At 38.1% G+C, this 20146-nt stretch overlaps 1 protein-coding gene across 3 annotated transcripts in view; it reads left to right on the plus strand.

Annotated features, from left to right (window-relative positions):
* The first annotated feature begins 3396 nt into the window (after positions 1–3396).
* SLC15A2 (solute carrier family 15 member 2) overlaps positions 3397–20146 on the plus strand; it is a 40909-nt gene continuing 24159 nt past the window's right edge. Inside the window, exons 1-12 of one of the 3 annotated variants that reach the window (XM_037836630.1) lie at positions 3397–3547; positions 4338–4524; positions 6270–6357; positions 6891–7032; positions 10526–10618; positions 11716–11815; positions 13702–13792; positions 14071–14148; positions 18741–18823; positions 19241–19327; positions 19507–19596; positions 19703–19747. In XM_037836630.1, coding sequence (XP_037692558.1) covers positions 3531–3547; positions 4338–4524; positions 6270–6357; positions 6891–7032; positions 10526–10618; positions 11716–11815; positions 13702–13792; positions 14071–14148; positions 18741–18823; positions 19241–19327; positions 19507–19596; positions 19703–19747 — 1101 coding nt within the window. In that variant the 5' untranslated portion in view covers positions 3397–3530. Of the gene's footprint in view, positions 3548–4337; positions 4525–6269; positions 6358–6890; positions 7147–10525; positions 10619–11715; positions 11816–13701; positions 13793–14070; positions 14149–18740; positions 18824–19240; positions 19328–19506; positions 19597–19702; positions 19748–20146 lie in introns of those variants that run through there. The other 2 variants (XM_037836623.1, XM_037836641.1) reach the window with 2 other exon arrangements.

A 20146-nucleotide genomic window follows, 5' to 3' on the forward strand; every position in this document is an offset into this window, starting at 1 on the left:
AAGAGTTAATTAAAAAAAAAACAAAACAATGAAAAAAATATGCAGAGCCCCCTTGAGGAGGTGGTGGAGAATGCAGGGTTGTTGGGCTTCCCGACCTCAATGGATGCTGATGTGCTCACAGACATAGGGGACTGGTGGTTTGATGGGCTGAGCCCTCTACCACAGGACTTGCCCTTGGGAAGACTGTTGCTGCCAAGGAGAGGCTAGGCCTCCCTATAATTGTACCTGAGAGCTTCTTCCCAAATGCCTCTTTGTTGCTCAGATGTGGCCCTCTCTCTCTAGCTAAGCCAACTTAGTAGGTGAAATCACTGCCCTCCCCTCTATGTGGGATCTGACACCCAGGGGAGTGAATCTCCCTGGAAATGTGGAATATGACTGCTAGGGAGGAATCTAGACCTGGCATCGTGGGATGGAGAACATCTTCTTGACCAAAAGGGGGATGTGAAAGGAAATGAAATAAGCTTCAGTAGCTGAGAGATTCCAAAGGAGCTGAGAGGTCACTCTGGTGGGCACTCTTAAACACAATATACCCAACCCTTTTTAGGTTCTAGTGAATTGGAATAGCTAGCAGTAAATACCTGAAACTCTCAAACTACAACCCAGAACCCATGAATCTTGAAGACAATTGTATAAAAATGTAGCTTATGAGGGGTGACAATGTGATTGGGAAAGCTATATGGACCACATTCCCCTTTGTCTAATTTATGGATGGATGAGTAGAAAAATAGGGGAAGAAAAAAAAAAGGCACCCAGTGTCCTTTTTCACTTTAATTGTTCTTTTTCACTTTAATTTTTATTCTTATTATTTGTGTGTGCGTGGTAATGAAAATGTCAAAAATTAATTTTGATGATGAATGCACAACTATATAGTGGTTGTAAACAATTGAATGTATGCTTTGTTTTGTATGACTGCATAGTATGTGAATATATCTCAATAAAAATGAATTAAAAAAAAAAGAAGCCAATCTGTTTCTGGTGTTCTGCATAATGGCAGCATTAGCAAACCGGAATACCACCCTATTTTTAAAACCTTGTTATAGTGATGTACATTTGTTCTAGTTCATGTAAGAGCATTCCTATATTTGTACAATTAACACAGTCACCAAGCACAAGAGTTCACTATGTTATACACTCTCATGTTTTATCCTCTAGCTTTCCTTCTAGTGACATACATGACCCAAACTTGGCCTTTCAACCATAAACACACTGATAACTCCAGCACTGTTAGTTACACTCACAGTAATGTGCTACCATCACCCCCATCCATTTCCAAACATTTGAAAATCAACCTTATTACAAATTCTGTACAAATTAAGCATCAACTCCCCATTCTCTACTCCATGCTTCATAGTAACCTGTATTCTAGATTTTAACTCCAAGAGCTTGCTTTTTGTATTAGTTCCTCTTAGCGAGACCATACAATACTTGTCCTTTTGCATCTGACTTATTGCTCAACATAATGTGCTCAAGGTTCATCCATGTTGTTGCATACATCACTTCATTCCTTCTTACCGCTGAATAATATTCCATCATATGCATATACCACATTTTGTTTACACATTCATCAGTTGAGGGACACTTGGGTTGTTTCCACCTTTTGGTAATTATGAATAATGCCACTATGAACATCGGTGTGCTTTGCCCATTTTTTAATTAGTCTGTTTGTCTTTTTGTTGCTAAGTTAAAGTATTTCTTTATATATTCCAGATATTAAACCTTTATCAGATATGTTTTTTCCAAATATTTTCTCCATTGTGTAGGCTGTCATTTTACTTTCATGCTAAAATCTTTGGGGAGCAAAAGTTTTTAATTTTTACAAAGTCCCATTCATCTATTTTTCCTTTTGTTGCTTGTGTTTTGGGTGTAAAGTGTACAAACCCATTGCCTAACACAAGGTTCTGAAGATGCCTCCCTACATTTTCTTCTAGGAGTTTGATAATTTTAGCTGTTATATTTAGGTCTTTGATCCCTTTTGAGTTGATTTTTGTGTAAGGTGAGGTAGGGGTCCTCTTTTTTTTTTTTTTTTTTTGCAAATGGACATCCAGTTTTCCCAGCACCATGTGTTGAAGAGACTTTTCTTTCCCAGTTGAGTGGTCTTTGCCACCTTGTAAAATTCAGTTGGCCATAAATGTGAGGATTGATTTCTGAGGTCTCAATTCTATTCCATTGGTTTGTATGTCTGTCCTTAGCCAGCACCATGCTGTTTTGATTACTGTGGCTTTGTAATAAGTTTTAAGATTGGGAAGTGTGAGTCCTCCAACTTCATTCTTTTCAGGATGGTTTTAGCTATTCAGAGCCCCTTACCTTTCCATATAAATTTGATGATTGGCTTTTCCAGTTCTGCAAAGAAGGTTGTGGGAATTTTGATTGGGATCACATTGAATCTATAAATTGCTAGTCTTGGGGAAGAGATTTTTAATGTCCCTTTCTGTCACCAGCAAGCTTGCCGGGGCCTGGAACCCGCTGTGGCCTGCTGCAAGAGTGAGGGATGTGTGCCAGTAGCCACTGCACAGAAAGAGCAATTTGCTGTTCTTACCATAGTTTATCAGTTCTTCCTCCCTCTCTTCCCTGGTTGCTGTGCAGTTTTCTCTTGGCCCACGGAGTTTCAACACAGTTGTTTCAGACAGTTCCTGCCTGTTGTTCCGGCAGAAGGCCTGAGTCCTGGAGTTCTCTACTCAGTCATCTTCCCACTATCCTCTTAGAGGAATGCATCTTGAAGTAAGAGACTGAAAATGTAACTGATAAGTTAGGATTTAAGAGATAATTATGATTACTAAATCATTATATAAATATTCCTTCTTGCTTTCTGGTATATTAGAGTAGACACAGGGAAATACCTGAAATCTCTGAATTGTAATCCAGCTGCCTTGATCTCTGATAATGATTATATAGCCTTTATCTTGAGCCCTTGTAATGGTAAAACCTTGTGACCAACCTTCACTTTTACCCATTTATCCAATTTTTTGACGTTAAAGTCTTAAGATCACCAAAGGCAGCCCCTAATGTTTATTAATGAAAGATCTTGGGTAACCCAGAACTAACCCACCCCAAGTCTAGTTATGTTAATAACTGAAGCTGGATCTAACCAAAATGGGCCTGCCTGGCATGCACAGTAGCTTAAATTTTAACCTGTAAGTAACCTTTACCCAATTATAATACTAAAATCACACCCATCATCATATTCAAACTGCCATTTTCTTACATATGGTCTGTGACTAAGCATATAATCAGTCTGCACATGCTCATTAATTAGATCAACTCTAATGGCATCATCTGGGGCCACTGTACTCATTATTCTAAAAACTGCCCATCTTATGATACTATAAAAGTATCAGAATTACTGCAGTTCAGGGAGACAGATTTGGGGCCTACAGGCCATCTGTTCTCCTGCTTCATGCCTAGCAACAAACTCTTTCTCTCTATGAAACCCCAGTGTCTCAGGAACTGGTCATTTGAGCATATCGGGCAAAGAATCCACAGCCTTGGTCTGGTAACAAAAACACAGGAAATTAATTTAGCCAAGGAGAAGGATGATTCCCAAACATATGTTAGCAATACTTTTCTCTCATTTTCTTTAATTTCACCTCTTGAATTGCTTGTAGGATATTTCTAGGTGAACTTTATTATGCTGATAACCAAAAATAACATCTTTCCTGTATCTCCAATTTGTAATGATGCTTCCTCTTCTCAACATCTCAATCCTCCAATTTTCTTATATTTCCATTTACATGGTCTCTACCATAATTTTACCCTTATCCTTGCATGCCTGAATTTTGGCCATAACAATTACTGAAAGTGTACTAATCTTATCTTTCACATCTGTAACGACAGTAGAAATTCCAGATCTACCACTCACTAGTCATGTGACCTTTGACAAGTTACTTGTCTTCTTGGAACTTAAATTTCTGTAAAATTGGCATAGTAGTAATAGTTAAATGTAAATATAATACACATAATATATATGTAATCAGTATACAGAGAAATTTTAAGCTAGCACATAATAGATATTCAATAAATGGCAGCTATTGTTGCACTGACATCAGTTTTTAATTAATGCTCAAGTCACATTCTTAACTATCTTGCTCTCATTTCCAAAGGTAATCTTTCTTAAACATTGTCTTCCTCATCAATTCTCTAGAATTCTCTCTTCCCATTTTGTGATGGGTGCTCTAACTTCCCCCTGCTCTACCTTTTACACAGTCTTTGGAACTGGTTTCTGAGGCACAACCCTTTCTTTTCCTAAGCTTCCTGCTTTTTTCTGGGCCAGGCAGCTGCAGAAGCCAACACCCACAGAGTTAAATCTAGTTGCTGAAGCTACTTTCCCCTCCCTCTCACAGTCCCCCTTCTCACAGAAGGCTGGCAGCTATCCCAACTGCAGCCCGAAGCCAAATGCCAGAGGAGAGAGAAAGTGAGCCAGCCATGAATCCCTTCCAGAAAAATGAGTCCAAAGAAACTCTTTTTTCACCTGTCTCCACCGAAGAGGTACCACCTCAACCTCCCAGTCCTCCAAAGAAGCCACCTCCGGTGAGTCCTCAGATCCAGTTCTGCCTCTGATAGGAACAGCCTTGCTTTTTCAGCTTTCTTGATTGGCCTCTGGAGCTTCAGGCTGAGCTGTATTAGGATATAGAAACTCTCCTCACCTGGAATTTGAATTAACCCGAAAATCAACCAGTCTGAACAGACGCTTCTTTACTTAGGAGAGTAGAGGCAGTCAGAGTTCTTCAGTTGGGATCCAGGGTTTTGCTATATTTTATGTATATTCTGAGTTTCCCTGGGGGGAGAAAAAAAGCAATTTGAATGTCCAGGGAAACTTGGCAAGCATTACTGTCTGGAGAACTGTGTGTGATTGTTCTGTCTTTACCAATATAAAAGCTCAGGTCTTAGTTACCCCTGTGTGCAGAGCCTTGTGCTAGACACCAAGGGAAGTTTTAGAATAGACTCAGTCTCTGTTACTACGTGTCCCCAGTTTACAGTGGAAGATAGGACAGAGAGACAAAGAAACAGTAATAATGTTTTGCATTATATACTTGGTAAAGCACTTCCAAATTCATTATCTCATTCAATATTCATATCAAAATCCTGTTAAGTGCAGAGCATATCACAATAAAAGTCAATATTTACTGAGTTTTTACTATGGGCCAAGAAGTGGAATTATTCTCATTTTCTGGAATAACAGAACTGAGGCATAGAGACAGGTGTAATGAAATGGCCAGTGTAGGTATGTTAATATAGCCGGTGGCTGTGTTACACATACCTAGTGACAGTGTGTTACCTAAACTCCAGGTTACCTAATTTTCAAGCTATGAGTTGGGAAGGTAAGAATCCTAGCTTACTGTGTCTTTCATGCAAGATATTATCATGCACTAACTTACATTAATATCTAGGGTGGTTGTTTATGCACATCTTTATGAGTAAATGAGTGACTACATTGACTTATTATTTTATTTATCTGTGTATTTAGTTATATCTCTTTTGTCCCCAAAAGATTTAAGTTTGCTTATGAAGATGTGTATACTTATTATGTACTAAGAAAAGAACCAGAGACAATATAAATCTCATGACAAGATTTGACTGTCCCAAGGACAGATATCCCCATCCCCCTCTCATAATGGGTAGGGATTTGAAATCAAACATGACATTCCTTATATTCTGTCTGATATAGTGTATGAAATAGACTAGTCCTTTTTATTGTCAAGTAGAATTATCATGAAAATGTTATAGAATATCTTTGTCAGGAGGGGTGGATATTTAATTTTCCAGGATTTAAGATCGGCTTCCCTTTAAGAATCTCGGTCTTCCATGCTGGACTCTGCCTGGCTCCTGCAGCCCCTCATGGGAAACCGTCATATCACTAGGCCTCCTGCCAGCATGATGAGCAGACACTTTACACATGTCAGGTGGGAATGGGAGGGGTAAGTCTTTACAGGGGAGCAAAGCAGGATATTGAAACCTGAATCTAGCAACTTGGACATCAATTTCTCCATAGACCAACTCTTCACCCTGTCCCTAGAAATAAAGTATGATTTTTCTCCTGCGCAGGTCCCCAGACTTTTCGCTTACTAGTTGTGGGAAGATGAGCAGGTCTAGGTATCTAGGGACAAGGAAGGTGTGAGCAGTTCCATGTTAAATGATTGAGGAACAAACTAATATTCATACCAGCTTCTATTACTCCTATATTAGCAATGCAAGCACTTTCAGTTTGGAGTAATCTGGCTGTCTAAATAGGGAAAAAGAGCTCATGCCTGCACCATTACCTTTTTGTTTCATAGAAAATCTGTGGCTCCAACTATCCACTGAGCATTGCCTTCATTGTGGTGAATGAATTCTGCGAGCGTTTTTCCTATTATGGCATGAAAGGTAATCTTGGCTCCCAGAGTTCTGCTCTTCTCCAGTTGCCCCACTCCATGGTTGTGACAGCCTGGTCTCCTTGTGTGTGATTGTCTCCCTTATCCACTCTTCCTGTCCTAGTCCAAAATGGTGCTTTCCTTTGGCCAAGATTTCCAATAAATACCTAATTGTATTTCAACCAGTAACTCATATAAGCCAAGAACAGAAAGACTTTGAACACAACCTGTGAGAATGTAAGTGGGAAAGCTCTTATCATCTGGATTCTGTTTTCTACACCTGTTCCTTGGGCTTTTGAATCATATTGTTGGGAAGAGAAAATGTGGAAAACATGCTATGGGGTGCATAGACTGGAGAGAGAAGTATTATATTTGTACAGTTAGCATAGCCCCATTCAATCATATAAGTTTCATGGACTCTGCTTCTGCTTCCCACCCACTCAGATCACTGATAGCAGTGCTGAAGGCCAGAGATCAATTATACCTGTCCTCCATAAGTTAATTTAACACCTCTATCTTATTTTGCCTCCCTTTTTTTCCCCTCAGCTGTGCTGACCTTGTATTTCCTGTATTTCCTGCACTGGAATGAAGACACCTCCACATCTGTGTACCATGCCTTCAGTAGCCTCTGTTATTTCACTCCCATCCTGGGAGCAGCCGTTGCTGATTCATGGTTGGGAAAATTCAAGTAAGGAAATGGGTGGTCACATCCCCAGGAGGCTCACAGATTAATGGTACAGAAGGTTTTCATTTCTAGCCTCTTGACTCTAAGCAAGAACATACATATTTTCATCCAGGACAGGTAAGAGTCTAAGAATGACAGAACAGAAAGGCTATATCTCTTCATTATCAGTATTTCCCAATGTTTCCAGACCCTTTTCAGTCAGGAGGAATTTTTTTCTCATATCTAATTTTAATCTTCCATGCTGCAGTTTAAGACCAATTCTTGTTTTGATCTCAGCAAATTTATAATTTTAGAGACCTTAATATAATTATTTGATAATTCTCCATCTTTTCTCCACACTGAGTAATTCCAACTTATTTAATATCTTCTTATGAGTTCCTCTTTTATTTCTTTTACCATATTTTGTTTAACCTTTTACTGTAATTTCCTTCTTAAGAATATAATGAATATTTTCATGTTAGACTATGATCCATTCTGTTTACCTCTCATGTGTTTTCTGCCTGTGTTGTGTGTGTGTGGTGTGTTTACTATTCTTCAGGTATTATTTTGGGAATGGAAAACCTCCTATTACATTTGACAGATTGTGCAAAACCTTTAAGGGATAATTTTCTGAATTTAGTAAAGAACTTCTAAGAAAAATCTTTTCTCTATTGTCCCAGGTCATGGTTTTGTTAACAGAAAATGGGCACCCAGATCCCTAAATCTTATATAAGGAACTCTTTATGCCAGTATAGAAGTGAGGCTTCCTTCAGAGCTACACATAGGAAAGAGTAGCCCACAGGTACACAGTGGAAAACAGAAATTACTAAGCAAGATATTTGCTTCTTGTGATTTCTATAAACATTAACTAAGGGCTTAATCAAATGCTAGGATGCTATTCTTGGTGTTAGTTTCTTTTAAGAGAGAGAAAAATATTTTTAGTCATAGTTCCTACTGTTAGTTTTATATTATTATATTTATTTTATTATATAATATTTTCTATTATGCACACACAGATTAACTCATTTACATGTAAACAATCTATTCTCTAGTATCTTTACCTGATGATTCTTTTTTCTCATTCTCATTACGTGCCTCTTCATCTCTCTTCTGAGTCTTGCATCGCTCATCAAGTTAGATGATAATAGACAAGAAAAATTAATTTAACTAGAATTCAAAGTGTCTAGACTTCCTTACCCTTGCCCATCACCCCATTTTGGAATCATATTTCTGCAGAATTGTTTTCTGTGATATAAAGTATTCCATTTACTCCACGTGCAATGCTGGTATGATAGACAAAACTAACATTTTGTTCTCTTAGAGAAAGATGTTTACCTCCAACTGTCTGTCTGTCTGTGTTTGCCTCCACTGTTGTCAAAACTCCAACACTAGCCTGTTCTACTTTCTCAAGTGTCTCTCTCATCTCTCTACCCAAGGTCATAGGTTGTCTAGCCTCAAAATTATTTTAATTTCTTTCTGACTTACACTTGTGAGTCAGGACTCTTGACCTTGGCAGTCACTTAGATCCACTCTCTTAAATGTGTTTATTGCCTCATATGTTTTTGGATGTCCTCTCCAATATTCTCCTTTCTCTTTTCCCCATCCTATCATTTTTCTCTGGTCTGAGTTGACCCTCTTTTCCTCATGCCAAGTCTCATCCTCTGCAATCATTTCATATACTCCTTCTCAGTCTCTGCATATACTGCTTGTCAGTTCCTAAACTCTTATTGAAAATGACTTTGACCTTTGATATTCTTATGATGAAATAAAATTTATAGCTTCCCCCGCTTTCCTTCTCTTTTTCTCCATATTAACTTGTTCATGATAAAACTGAACAAACCTGGGCCATGAGTTAGAAATCCAAAGTTCTAGACATAACCTAGTACTAATAAGAATATTACTTTAGGAGTCCTTTGTACTCTGGATTTTAGTTTCCTCATTTGTAAAATGGGAGATTTGTCAGGTTTAGCTAAAACAGTTCTGTGTTCTCTGGTTGGGTTTACCATGGCCCCTTTTCAATGCAGAATTTCTAAGTCTCCCTTGACTTCTTTCTCCTTCTGTTAAAGTTTCCTGCTATTAGCTTCCTCTCTTATATCCTTTATTCTACACTAATTCTTCTGAGTCTTTCACTTAGAATGTTGCCTATTTTCCTCCTAAGCCACCCTCCTTTACACTTCTCTCATTCATTCAGTCAGACAAGCTGATACTGATCTGATCTTCCTACCCAGACTCTTATCTTCTCCAACTCAGACTCCTTATGTATTTTCTCTCTTACAGTCTAGCATAGATACTCTTTTGAATTCATATATAGTTCCTTTTCAGTCCCTCTTTCTTCCCTTTTCTTTCTACTCATTCTTTTTATTCCAACAAAGAGAACCTTTTTCTAGAAGACACTACAAGGCCTCTTGGGAAATCCTGCCTCCTTTCTTGTTGTTAAATAGCCCTGGATTAGACACCCAACTTCTTTTCCTCTACCTGCCATTATACACCCCCTAAGGGCCCTTCCCTAGCCAACCTAAGAAGATCAGGCATTTAGAACAAGAATCCACATCCTGAGATTTCTGGCAAACTCAGCCTCTCCTTGCTACCTTCATTCTGTTCTTCATATTTCACATTAGCATGTAATACTTTAAAACTACAGATCTAAATGATATAATTTCCAAGGTTTCCTCTAGAGCTAACATTCTACTTATATATAAAAAGAATGCTTGCGTATTAATACACATAAAGAGTCTATGGTATATGTGGTAGAATGCCGTATTTCAATGTGTATATTTTATACATTTTCTTACTGGAATTTCTCACTCTTCTACTTCCTATTTGCCATTCAGGCTCCTTGGAAACAGCACAACAGAAAGGCTCCACCAACTGCTTGAGTTTTATCTCTAGACAGTCTATACTAACTTGTCCAGGTAACTTGTCTATGAGGAAACTGTGGTGGAGGTTACAATTAGCCCAAGTGTCCAGATGATGCAGGCTGAACCTGAAAGCCCTTTACCTCTCTCTATATCCTAGTGTCTTGGTTTAGAGAAAGTTCTGTGTGTTACCCATTCCCGTTTCCTGTTTATTTGGCGTTCTTCCTTTACCCCTTTACTTTCTAGAGCCAAGACATTCCTTGTGAAAAGTACCTCATTCCAAAGTATCCTGTTCTACTGGTTCTCCTAATTTAAAACACTGTCACTTCAGGTGCAAATCTACCCTGGTATTTTTGTATCTGTGTAAGAGTAGGGATGTGCTGAGTATGTAGGGGCAAGAAGGAGTGGAAAGGGAGGAGTAAAGGGTAGGTATGAGAAGGCAGCTTGAAAGGAATGTCCAATTGCTTTCTCTTTTCCTAGTCTGTTTACATTATTCACCATTATTATTTCTATTTGCATTTCTCAGCTAATTCTTTCCTCCCCCACCCCTTCCTCCTCCACCTCCATTTACCCTGACACTGAGAACTGCATGAACCCTGAGTCTGTATTACTCAAGTCTTTGAATTCTATCTATAGACTGACTTATTTAGCTCTCTCAACAGGACAATCATCTATCTCTCCTTGGTGTACGTGCTTGGCCATGTGATCAAGTCCTTGGGTGCCTTACCAATACTGGGAGGACAAGTGGTACACACGTGAGTAAAATCATGAAATCAACTGAGCCATTTTTCTTCCATTAGACAGGTAAATGTCTTAGGCATTCATGACAGATAATTTTCTGTTTTCTTACCAGAGATATCCCTTTATCTTCTAACCAATTGTCTTATTACCAATCTGGTCAAGAAAAAAATTTATGACCAGTTGAAATCTTTCCTACTTTATTTGAGCTCATTTGTTTGTACTATAGACTTTTAGAACGTCTGGTTAATATCCTATTCATTAAAAACTTTTCATATTATTGAAGACAATAATTAAAACCTTCACAACTTCCATAGTCCCTCAGTTATTCATCTACCCATGCATCTGTACTTCACCAGGGTGAAAAAAAAAGGTCTTTAATATTTCCCTAACATAAATTATAGAAATCATATTCAAAGTTTATAATATTTCCACTTATGTGTAGTTCCATATACTCCAGTTGCTCTGTCTTTACTTGAGCTTTTGATGTCTCTGGGGCCAGAGGCATTTGATAGATTCTGATATCTGTTGGTTCTGTCCATAGAGAGGATTATAATTGTTCAGATGGCAGATGTATGTATTCATCTTTTTAATATACCTATACATGTGTTTTACCTATGAGTTAAGAATTGTGTTTGAGATTCAATAAAGATTTGATGCAACCTGTTTGGTATCCCATCAAAAACAATGACACTTCTATTAATTACAGCAAATTTTGACCTTTCATTTTGTGATTGGTAAGGATATGTGGGATAAGGGTGCATAAGATCATTCTATTGGAATATCCCTTAGACTAAAACAAGATTGAGAACCATTGCTTTAGATTTGGAGTCCCTTTAGTATCTGTTTCTATCTTTTGCACACAAGGGGCAAATGGAACTACCAGGGACAAAATCTTCACATGCAATGCATATTTTCTAGCAGATGCTCAAAGATTTTAAGTGCCCTTTAGTCTCTTCTAGAAGTGATGGCAGATGGAAATTATCCTCAGGCTAGAAATGTGAAAGGGATCTTTGCTGTTGTATACATTTTTTTTTCCCTCTGCAGCTCTATATTCCATCTCTACAGTTGTGTTTAGTAACAATATGGTTAGTGTCCTCACCTCTCATTTCAGGGTCCTATCACTCTTCGGCCTGAGTCTAATAGCTTTGGGGACAGGAGGTATCAAACCCTGTGTGGCAGCTTTTGGTGGAGACCAATTTGAGGAAAAACATGTAAGACTCCTGTGATTTCTGTATTTTTACGAATGTAAAGCAGAGATTAAAAAGCAGTAATGATCAGGAAACCATTTTCCAAGATTGAAGTAATCCACTGGTCAGAAAGATCTGAGGAGTTGTGTTCAAAGCTGGGCACTGGTCATTTAGAGAGAAAAACTCAAACATATTCACAGGAGAATGACCACAGTGGTGGATGGAATAAAAGCCACACTTTATGAGGAAAGGTTGAAGGAAATGGGGATATTAGGCTGGATAAGATAAGAATATTATAGCTGTTTATAAATACTGGAAGGATAACAATGATCAAACTTGAGACCAATGAATGGAAGCTGTAGGAAGTAATGGAAGGAAAAATTTTCAAATAGGGTTGGAAATAGTGAATTTACTCTCATGAGGTATTCAAAAATAAATGTGATAAGCACTTTGAGAATAAGAGGTGGTAGGCAGTGTAGAAATGATTTAAGCATAGCATTTCTAGCTTTGAGTTTCTGTGAAAAGGGAAACAGACCAATAAAAATGAAACAGAATGGGTTTTTATAGATGAGTGTGTCTGGTTGATCATTCCCTCTTTTCCTGTATACTTTCCACTGTCAATAGAAAAGAACCCAGATATATGAAGATATGAATAAGGTAAAAATGGGACAGTATGAGGAAGGCAAGGAGAATAGGTCAAAATTTCTGGCTTGTTCTCTTTTACGCTTTTTTTTCCCTTGACTGTCTATATGTATCTATTTCTGCTTCTTTCTCTTTATGTCTCTGTGTCTCTCTGCCTATTTGTGTGTGTGTCTCTCTGATACAGTGCCTGTGCTGCTTTCTTTCTGCCCCTCTGTTCTCTTTCCTTGACAGTTCTTCCTGTGTTTCTCTTACGCTTCAGATCATTTGAGTTATTTTATACTCTATCTGTTCAAGGGTCCATACATCATGATTTCTTGATGTCTTTGGAGAGAAAACCAACCTTTGGCAAATGGAATTCTAAGCACAGTGGGCTATGCAAATTAGATGAGTAGACTGAGTTTTAAATGGGGACCAGAAGAGGGAGGAAAGTACATTATAGATAGAAAATGAGGAAGAACTGATTGCTCTAATGTGTCAGGAAGAGATCTGTAGTGCCAGAAAAAAAAGCACAGCAGCACGTAAAGAATGAAGCATCAGCAACTTTATTTGAAGGTTGCTTCGTTTGGTAACTGCTTTGCAAAGATATTTCCAATAAACAGGGCAAGCTCCACTTCCAAGCCTCCACCAGCCAGTTCTAAGTGACTTCCTTTTATGCGTTTATACCACTGGTTTCCTTTTATTCTTTCTGGAAGACTTCCGTTGAGCACCAGGTGAGCTCTTCCACTTAATCTGTAGTTTCCTCTACTGTCCTAGGTTCTTGTCCTATTTCCACCACACACTCCACAAAATCTGTTGATTAACTCATTCAATCATTCACTTAATTTATTCAATAGATATTTATTGAGTCTCTAATTATATCAGAGGCTGTGCTAAGTACTGGGAATTGCAGAAATGAGTAAGATATGATTTCTACCCTAAAGGAATTCACAATCTACTGAAAGATACAAGCATTTAATGCAACGAAATTGAAGTTAGAATAGCTATGCACAGGACACAGATGTGGCATAGAAAACAAAGATGATCATTTTTGCCCAGGAAAGGTATAAAAGAATGTTAGATGCTTTTATACTGGGGTTTGAAGTATGAGTAAATGTTTGCCTGCACTCTGCCAACCATGCTTTAAAATATCTAAAATGATGATGAGACACCATAGAAGTGTTACTCGAATCTGTCTCTTTGTGTGTACCTCTAGCTCTAAGTCTGATCATGGGTGGGGTGGAATTGCACCCATTGCACATTGCACTGATGATTTGTCCTGTTTGTTTCAGGCAGAGGAACGGACTAGATACTTCTCAGTCTTCTACCTCTCCATCAATGCAGGGAGCTTGATTTCTACATTTGTCACACCCATGCTGAGAGGTTAGGATTATTTCTGAGGGGCCCAGTATAGGGCTTTACTCTGGCCACCCAAAAAGCTATTCAAGACTTCCTGCTCTCCATCTTCTTTTATAAGGGCTTGAAAATCTGTGGAAATTTATTTTAGTCTTGATTTGTTTGATCCCAAAGAAGGATTATAGATTAGGTGATGGGAAGAAGGAGGATGGCTATATCTATGACCTCAAGTTCCTGAGCTTGCAGAATAGAACATCAAAGACTCAAGATTCAGGGTTACCCTTTCTTTTTTCATTTTCTTTTAGGAGATGTTCAGTGTTTTGGGGAAGATTGCTATGCATTGGCTTTTGGAGTTCCAGGGTTGCTTATGGTGATAGCTCTTGGTAGGTACAATGGGGGAAAGAAAACTAAAAATCATTGATGCCTGTGATGTGTAAAGCATCATCTAGGCACTTTACACCAGCTATTTCATTCAATCCTCACACTAATCCTATTAGGTAAGTGTTATTGTAGGGGTTTTCACTAGTCTTTGGAGATATGATAACTGAGTGTGATGGGAAACCTTTTTGAAAAAATGCACATTACATAGTAAGAAATACCCTGGGCAGCTTTAAAAAAATCTGATCCCTGGGCCCTATCTAGGACCAATTATACCAAGATCTCTGCAACATGGGACCAAGGCATCTATAATTGTTTAAGTATCTCAAGTGATTCTAGTGTGTAGTCAAGTTTGAGATCTACTGTCCTACATTACAATATGTAAGGAAGCAAGGAAGAAAATTAATCCTCTCCAACTAGCTGACTTACTCTGATACTTATTCATCTAGTAATTGAAAGACATTTGTAATTCTCTGGGCCTTTTAAAGCAGCTCCAGATTTAGCTATTTCTGCCCTGCTCTGCACTGCTCCCAAGGCATTCACTCTTGAGCAAAGTGAATAAGAGCAGTTGGATACATGGGTGAAAACTGGTACAACTAGATCAGGTGATGTTCTCTTTACCACTGAGAGCCCAGTCCTAGGAAAGGAGGGGGGGTGGGTTTGTTGCTTAGTTTACGCAATCTAGAGAGAAACTTGGGTGTGATTGTTTCCAATCATTGACCTGGAAACCTGTTCTCACTCTGAGCCTTAAGGTGACGCCCCCCTGGAAGGTATCCAGCCCCAACACATAAAGGGCTCAATAGAGAAAAAAGCAGTCCAAAGACTCTGATTATTTTCTTCTAGGGAAGCTGGTAGAAATACCCAGTTTCCAATTTCAGGGAAATTTTTGTGTTTGTTATTACAGGAAGTTTGTGATAATACGTTCTCTGCATCCTTCTCCCTCCCACATAGTTTTCTGGTTTTCCACTAATTATTATTATGTCTCATCCTCTTGAGATTTGCACAATAATAATATTACATATCAGAATGATAAGTATCAAAAGAGATGCTGTAAATGAAAATGTTTTACAAATTATGAAATGTTAAACAAGTATTAGCTGTTATTATTAGCGCTAATTAAAATCTCAATTCTCTTTTACTGCAATTTAATTAATTAATTTATTCATTCAAGCATTAGTTTATTCAACAAACATTTATTAAATGAGTCCGCTATGTGCCAGGTTCTATGCTAGGTAACAGGGTCACAATGGTGAATTAGAGAGCTACAGAGTTCATGCTCTCAAAAAACTTAAAAAGTCCAGAAGGGAGAGGGAGATAGACAAGTAAACAGGAATTTGCAATATAGTGTGATCAGTGTCACAGTTGGGGAAGTACAGAGAAAGATATGGGAACAAATTGGGATGCCTGACTTTGAGGGTCAGAAAACGTTTGTCCTAGAAATGGCATCTTAGATGAGACATGAGGGATGAGCAACAATCAGTCAGACAAAGAAAAGATTGGAAGTGATGCAGAAATAAGACATAGTATGTTTAAAACAAGGAGGTGAAAGATGGTATGACATGTTTGAAAATCTTAAAGAATTAAGATTGCCTGGAGTAAAGGTATAAAAGATAAAATGGAGAGATTGGCAGAAACCAGATAATGAAGGGCCTTTTAAGCAATTAAGGAATTGGAACTTAATCATGAAGACAATGGGGTGCTACAAAAGGGTTTTGAGCAGAGGAATGATTGTTAGATTTTTCTTTTTCAGTGGTCTGTGACTGTGATATGAGAACAAAATTGGAATAAGGGTGAGGCAGAGATATTATTTATCTCAATTACTGATTTTTTTTTTTGCCTTCTCTTAAAGTTTCCATTTTAAGCAAGTTCCTCACTCATCATGCCCTCATCCCAGTTCTGGTAAGATTGAAAAAACTTGGTAGGACTGGATATATGAAGTGAAGGAGAAGGAAAATCAAGGTTGAATCTAGGGTTTTGCCTTTAGTAACTAAATAGAAAGTGGGGCCAATAACTGAGATAGTGAACTTTTCACAAGATGGAAAATAGATTTGGGGAAATGTTAATAAATTTAATTAAATTTCGGACATATTGCATTTTAGGTATCATTGGAACATCCAATTGGAGCTATTAAGCAATTATTTGGAATTATGGGCTTGATCTCAGAAGAAATGTTTGGACTATAGATTTAGATCTGGAGCCCACAGTTTATGGATAGCAATTAAATCATGAAAATAGTTGCGATAACTAGAGACATACTAAATAGTAAGGTAAAAAGAGGGCCTAGGACAGAACCCTGAGGAGCCCCAGCATTTAGTAGATAAGCAAAGAGTAAAAATCCACAAAGGAAACAAAGAAGGAATGGCTAAAATGGTAGTAGTGGTATCTTGAATACCATGAGGATTTCAAGAAGACAGAATGGTCCACAGTGAAAAATGTTTTTGAGTGGGCTATGAAATAGGATGAAAAATGTCCATTAAATATAGCAACAAAGAGGTCACTGACATAGGAACAACAGTCAGGTAGATTGGTGGTGGACGACGCCTGATTGGAGTAGATTGGGAAGTGAATGGGAGATAAGGTGAAAACAGTAAGTATTTATAGCTGGAAGGTGACATGGAGTCAAGAAAGTTTATTGAGCATGTTTGAATATTATTAGGAAGAATCCAGTAGAGAAAGAGCTTGAAGATGCAAGATAAAGGCAGTATAATCAACCCGGAAGAATTAGCTTTGGACAGGAGGAGAAGCGTCACTGTTAACAGGAGGGAGGCGGGGATAGGTGTAGATGCAGCAATTTATAGATCTCGTGGCAGGAAGTTAAGAGTGTTTCCATTTAAAAGCTTCTATTTTCTCTGTGAAGTAGGAGGCAACATCATCTGCTAGAGGGAGTGGAAAGTAGCGAAACTCAAGGTCTTTTTCTCATCTTCCTTAAATTGAAGTGTGATCTTGTAGAGTTGATTACACAGCCTTCCTGTTATCATTTCAATGACAGCATTCCTGAGATTTTACAACTTCTTTCTAGGATCATTCTCTAGGAGCCCTCTATCAATCTTCCTCTTATCTAGTTACCTCTTTATCTGCCTGCTTGACAACCAGGGTTAGAATTCTTTCAGTGATCTATCATTTCTATCAATCATAAGAAGGCTGTTGTAGGTAAAGGATGCTATTTGGAGAAGCTTTGGGGAAACTGAGAAAATGAATGAAGAAAATGTGGTAGAGTGACTCTAAGAGGAATGGAGAAATTAAAAAGTTACAGAGAGAAGGAAAGTAAGGTGATTCAGGATATTCTAGTGTGTAAGGATACTGGGCAGTGCTACTGGTCACTGAGGAAAGCATCTTTAGCAGAGGATCTACCAGAAAGGCACCTTACTGGGGCTGGGAAAGCAATTAAGGAAGGATACCAGGATGGAATCGTCTCTTTGATTTTAATTAAATTTAGTAAGCTTCAAAAATCTCCTAACTATTTTGTAATTCTAAAAGTATTGCCAGCTTATTTTTGGTAATTTGGAAAATAAAAGGAAAAATAAGAAAATAAAATTCACCTGTAGTTAGCTGTGTAGATGTGAATAAAGGATAAAGATGTATCTTATGGGTGACAGAATGAGCTAAGGAACAGAAATAATACAGAATAGAAATTTTTGTAGGAATGATAAATAATGGTTAGAGCATAGTACCTAAAGGAGATTAATGAAACCAAGTGGGAAACAGTAGGTTGAAAGCTGATCCAAAAGAGCCCAGAACATGGGCAATGGGATGTAAAGGAACAGTAGGCAATAATACAGTACCGTCATTTCCAATAGTCTTTAGTGCAGTGTCTGATGTAAGAATAAGTGAATGGGGTGTTTTATAGTTAAGAGCATAGATTTTTGAGTCAGATAGGCCTCAGGTCAAAAATCCAGTTTCTGACACTTTCTAGCTATGGATCTTGTACAAATTAACTTCTTTCATTTTCAATTTCTTCATGCGTGAAATGGAGATAGTATACTTATTTTGTCAAGTTAAATCAGCTAAGGTACATAAACTGCTTAACAGTTTACATATAATAATAAACCTTAAACAGATAGTGATAACAGTAACCATCAGAATGATAATAAATTTGGGAAGGCCTTTCGTGTAAGGATTTTGGATTTATTAGGTAGGTCCTGGAAAGATTTTAATCTGGCATCAGATTAGAGAAGGGAGAGATCTGGGGATTGGTGATCATTTTAATAGACCAGGCTAGAAGTTGTTGAGGTCCTGAACAAGAGTGTCATCAGTGGTAATGTAAAGAGAGGGCAGATGGGAAATAACTTGAAGAAAGAGGATCAATGAAAATTGGTAACACAGCAGATATGGAAAAGAAAAAAAGAGTGAGGAGTCAACAATGACTTCCATTTCTGTGATTACATGAAAGTATCAACAGATATATCTCTTAACAATTAACCATTTTATTCTTATTTTGGCTCCCATAATTTTTGTAACTCCAAAGTCAAGAAGTGTGAGTCAATTCCCTCTTTATGAGATTTACTAGTCATTCCCACACTTCAGCAATATCCTGAACACAAACATCCTGAATGTGCTAAATGAGAAGCTAAGAACCTTGTCTGTGTATCAACTGCAGTTGTGTTTGCAACGGGAAGCAAGATGTACAAAAGACTGCCTCCTGAAGGAAATATAGCGGCTCAAGTTGTCAAATGTATCTGGGTAAGTCCATAAATTGTTTACTTTCCTTTTACAATCACAGCAAAAGAGATGTTATGCTGAGCATATGGGACTTCAAAAATGGGTCATTTTCTTGATGACCTCTGTTATACTTTAGTACCCTTTGCCAGGCTGAAAATCAGTCTTCCTTTGTGCCTCTACTTAACCATTCAGTTAAAAAATAATAATAATGTAACCATTTCTAAAAATTGGCAAAAATATTCTGAACATATGGTGTCAACAGAAAATAAGGATAGAGAAAATTATATCTGAAATATTTTTAAATCAATGCCTGATGAGACCAAAGAATTGGAGTAAATCACTAAGAGAGTGTGTTTGAGGGAAGGGATAATGAATTGGAAAAGGCAGGGAACAGTTTCTTTTTGTGTCTCTCCTGATATCTTCTATGTTCTGCCCTAGTTTGCTATTTCCAACCGCTTCAAGAACCGTTCTGGGGACATTCCAAAGAGACAGCACTGGCTGGACTGGGCAGCTGAGAAATACCCAGTAAGTTGGAAATGCAGAAACATCTTATGACTCCATGGAATCTTTCTTAATATTCAAACTGATTATGTCCTGCTGCATTTAGCCTGTTCTTTTACTGTTCCATGGTGCTTCTTCTCTAAGCAAGAAAGCCATGAGTGGAACAGCTGGCAATTCAGCCTGTTCCTTCCTCCTTCTTGCAGAAGCAGCTCATTATGGATGTGAAGGCACTGACCAGGGTGCTGTTCCTTTACATCCCCTTGCCCATGTTCTGGGCTCTTTTGGATCAGCAGGTAAGAAGAGCTCTGAAGAATAGTTCTCCTGAAAGCTGCCCCTTCTTCCAGCCCTTTCCCCCACACAGGTAAGAGTTTTCTCATAATAGCTTTCATCTTTTTTTAGGGCTCACGGTGGACTTTGCAAGCCACCAAGATGAACGGGAATTTGGTGAGTAGAAGAGAGTTTTCAGAGAAGTGTATCATCTTTATCATCCATTTTTAGGAAATTAATTTCTTTGTGTTTTTGCCTGAAAACTGACTTAAGATCTTTAGAGAGATACTTTTAGCCTGAAGACACTGAGTAGGCAAAGGTAAAGAAAGCTACTCTAGAAATAAAATATGTTCTATGTCTTTAGAACATATGGGGATGGGAAAAGCTTGAAGGTACGCAAGGCAGTATTAAGAGGACAGCATATGAAGTGATACCAATCTGTGATAGGGACTATTTTCTTTCATCAAAACACAGTCCTGGAACAGGTTTGATTGGTCCTATGTACAATTGGTCCCATCTTTCAGGCAGAATCCAAGCAGAGGACCTGGAGGTGGGATATTTATATATGGATTTGGA

This window comes from Choloepus didactylus, chromosome 1 (assembly GCF_015220235.1).
Source record: "Choloepus didactylus isolate mChoDid1 chromosome 1, mChoDid1.pri, whole genome shotgun sequence".
NCBI classification, from domain to species: Eukaryota; Metazoa; Chordata; class Mammalia; order Pilosa; family Megalonychidae; genus Choloepus; species Choloepus didactylus.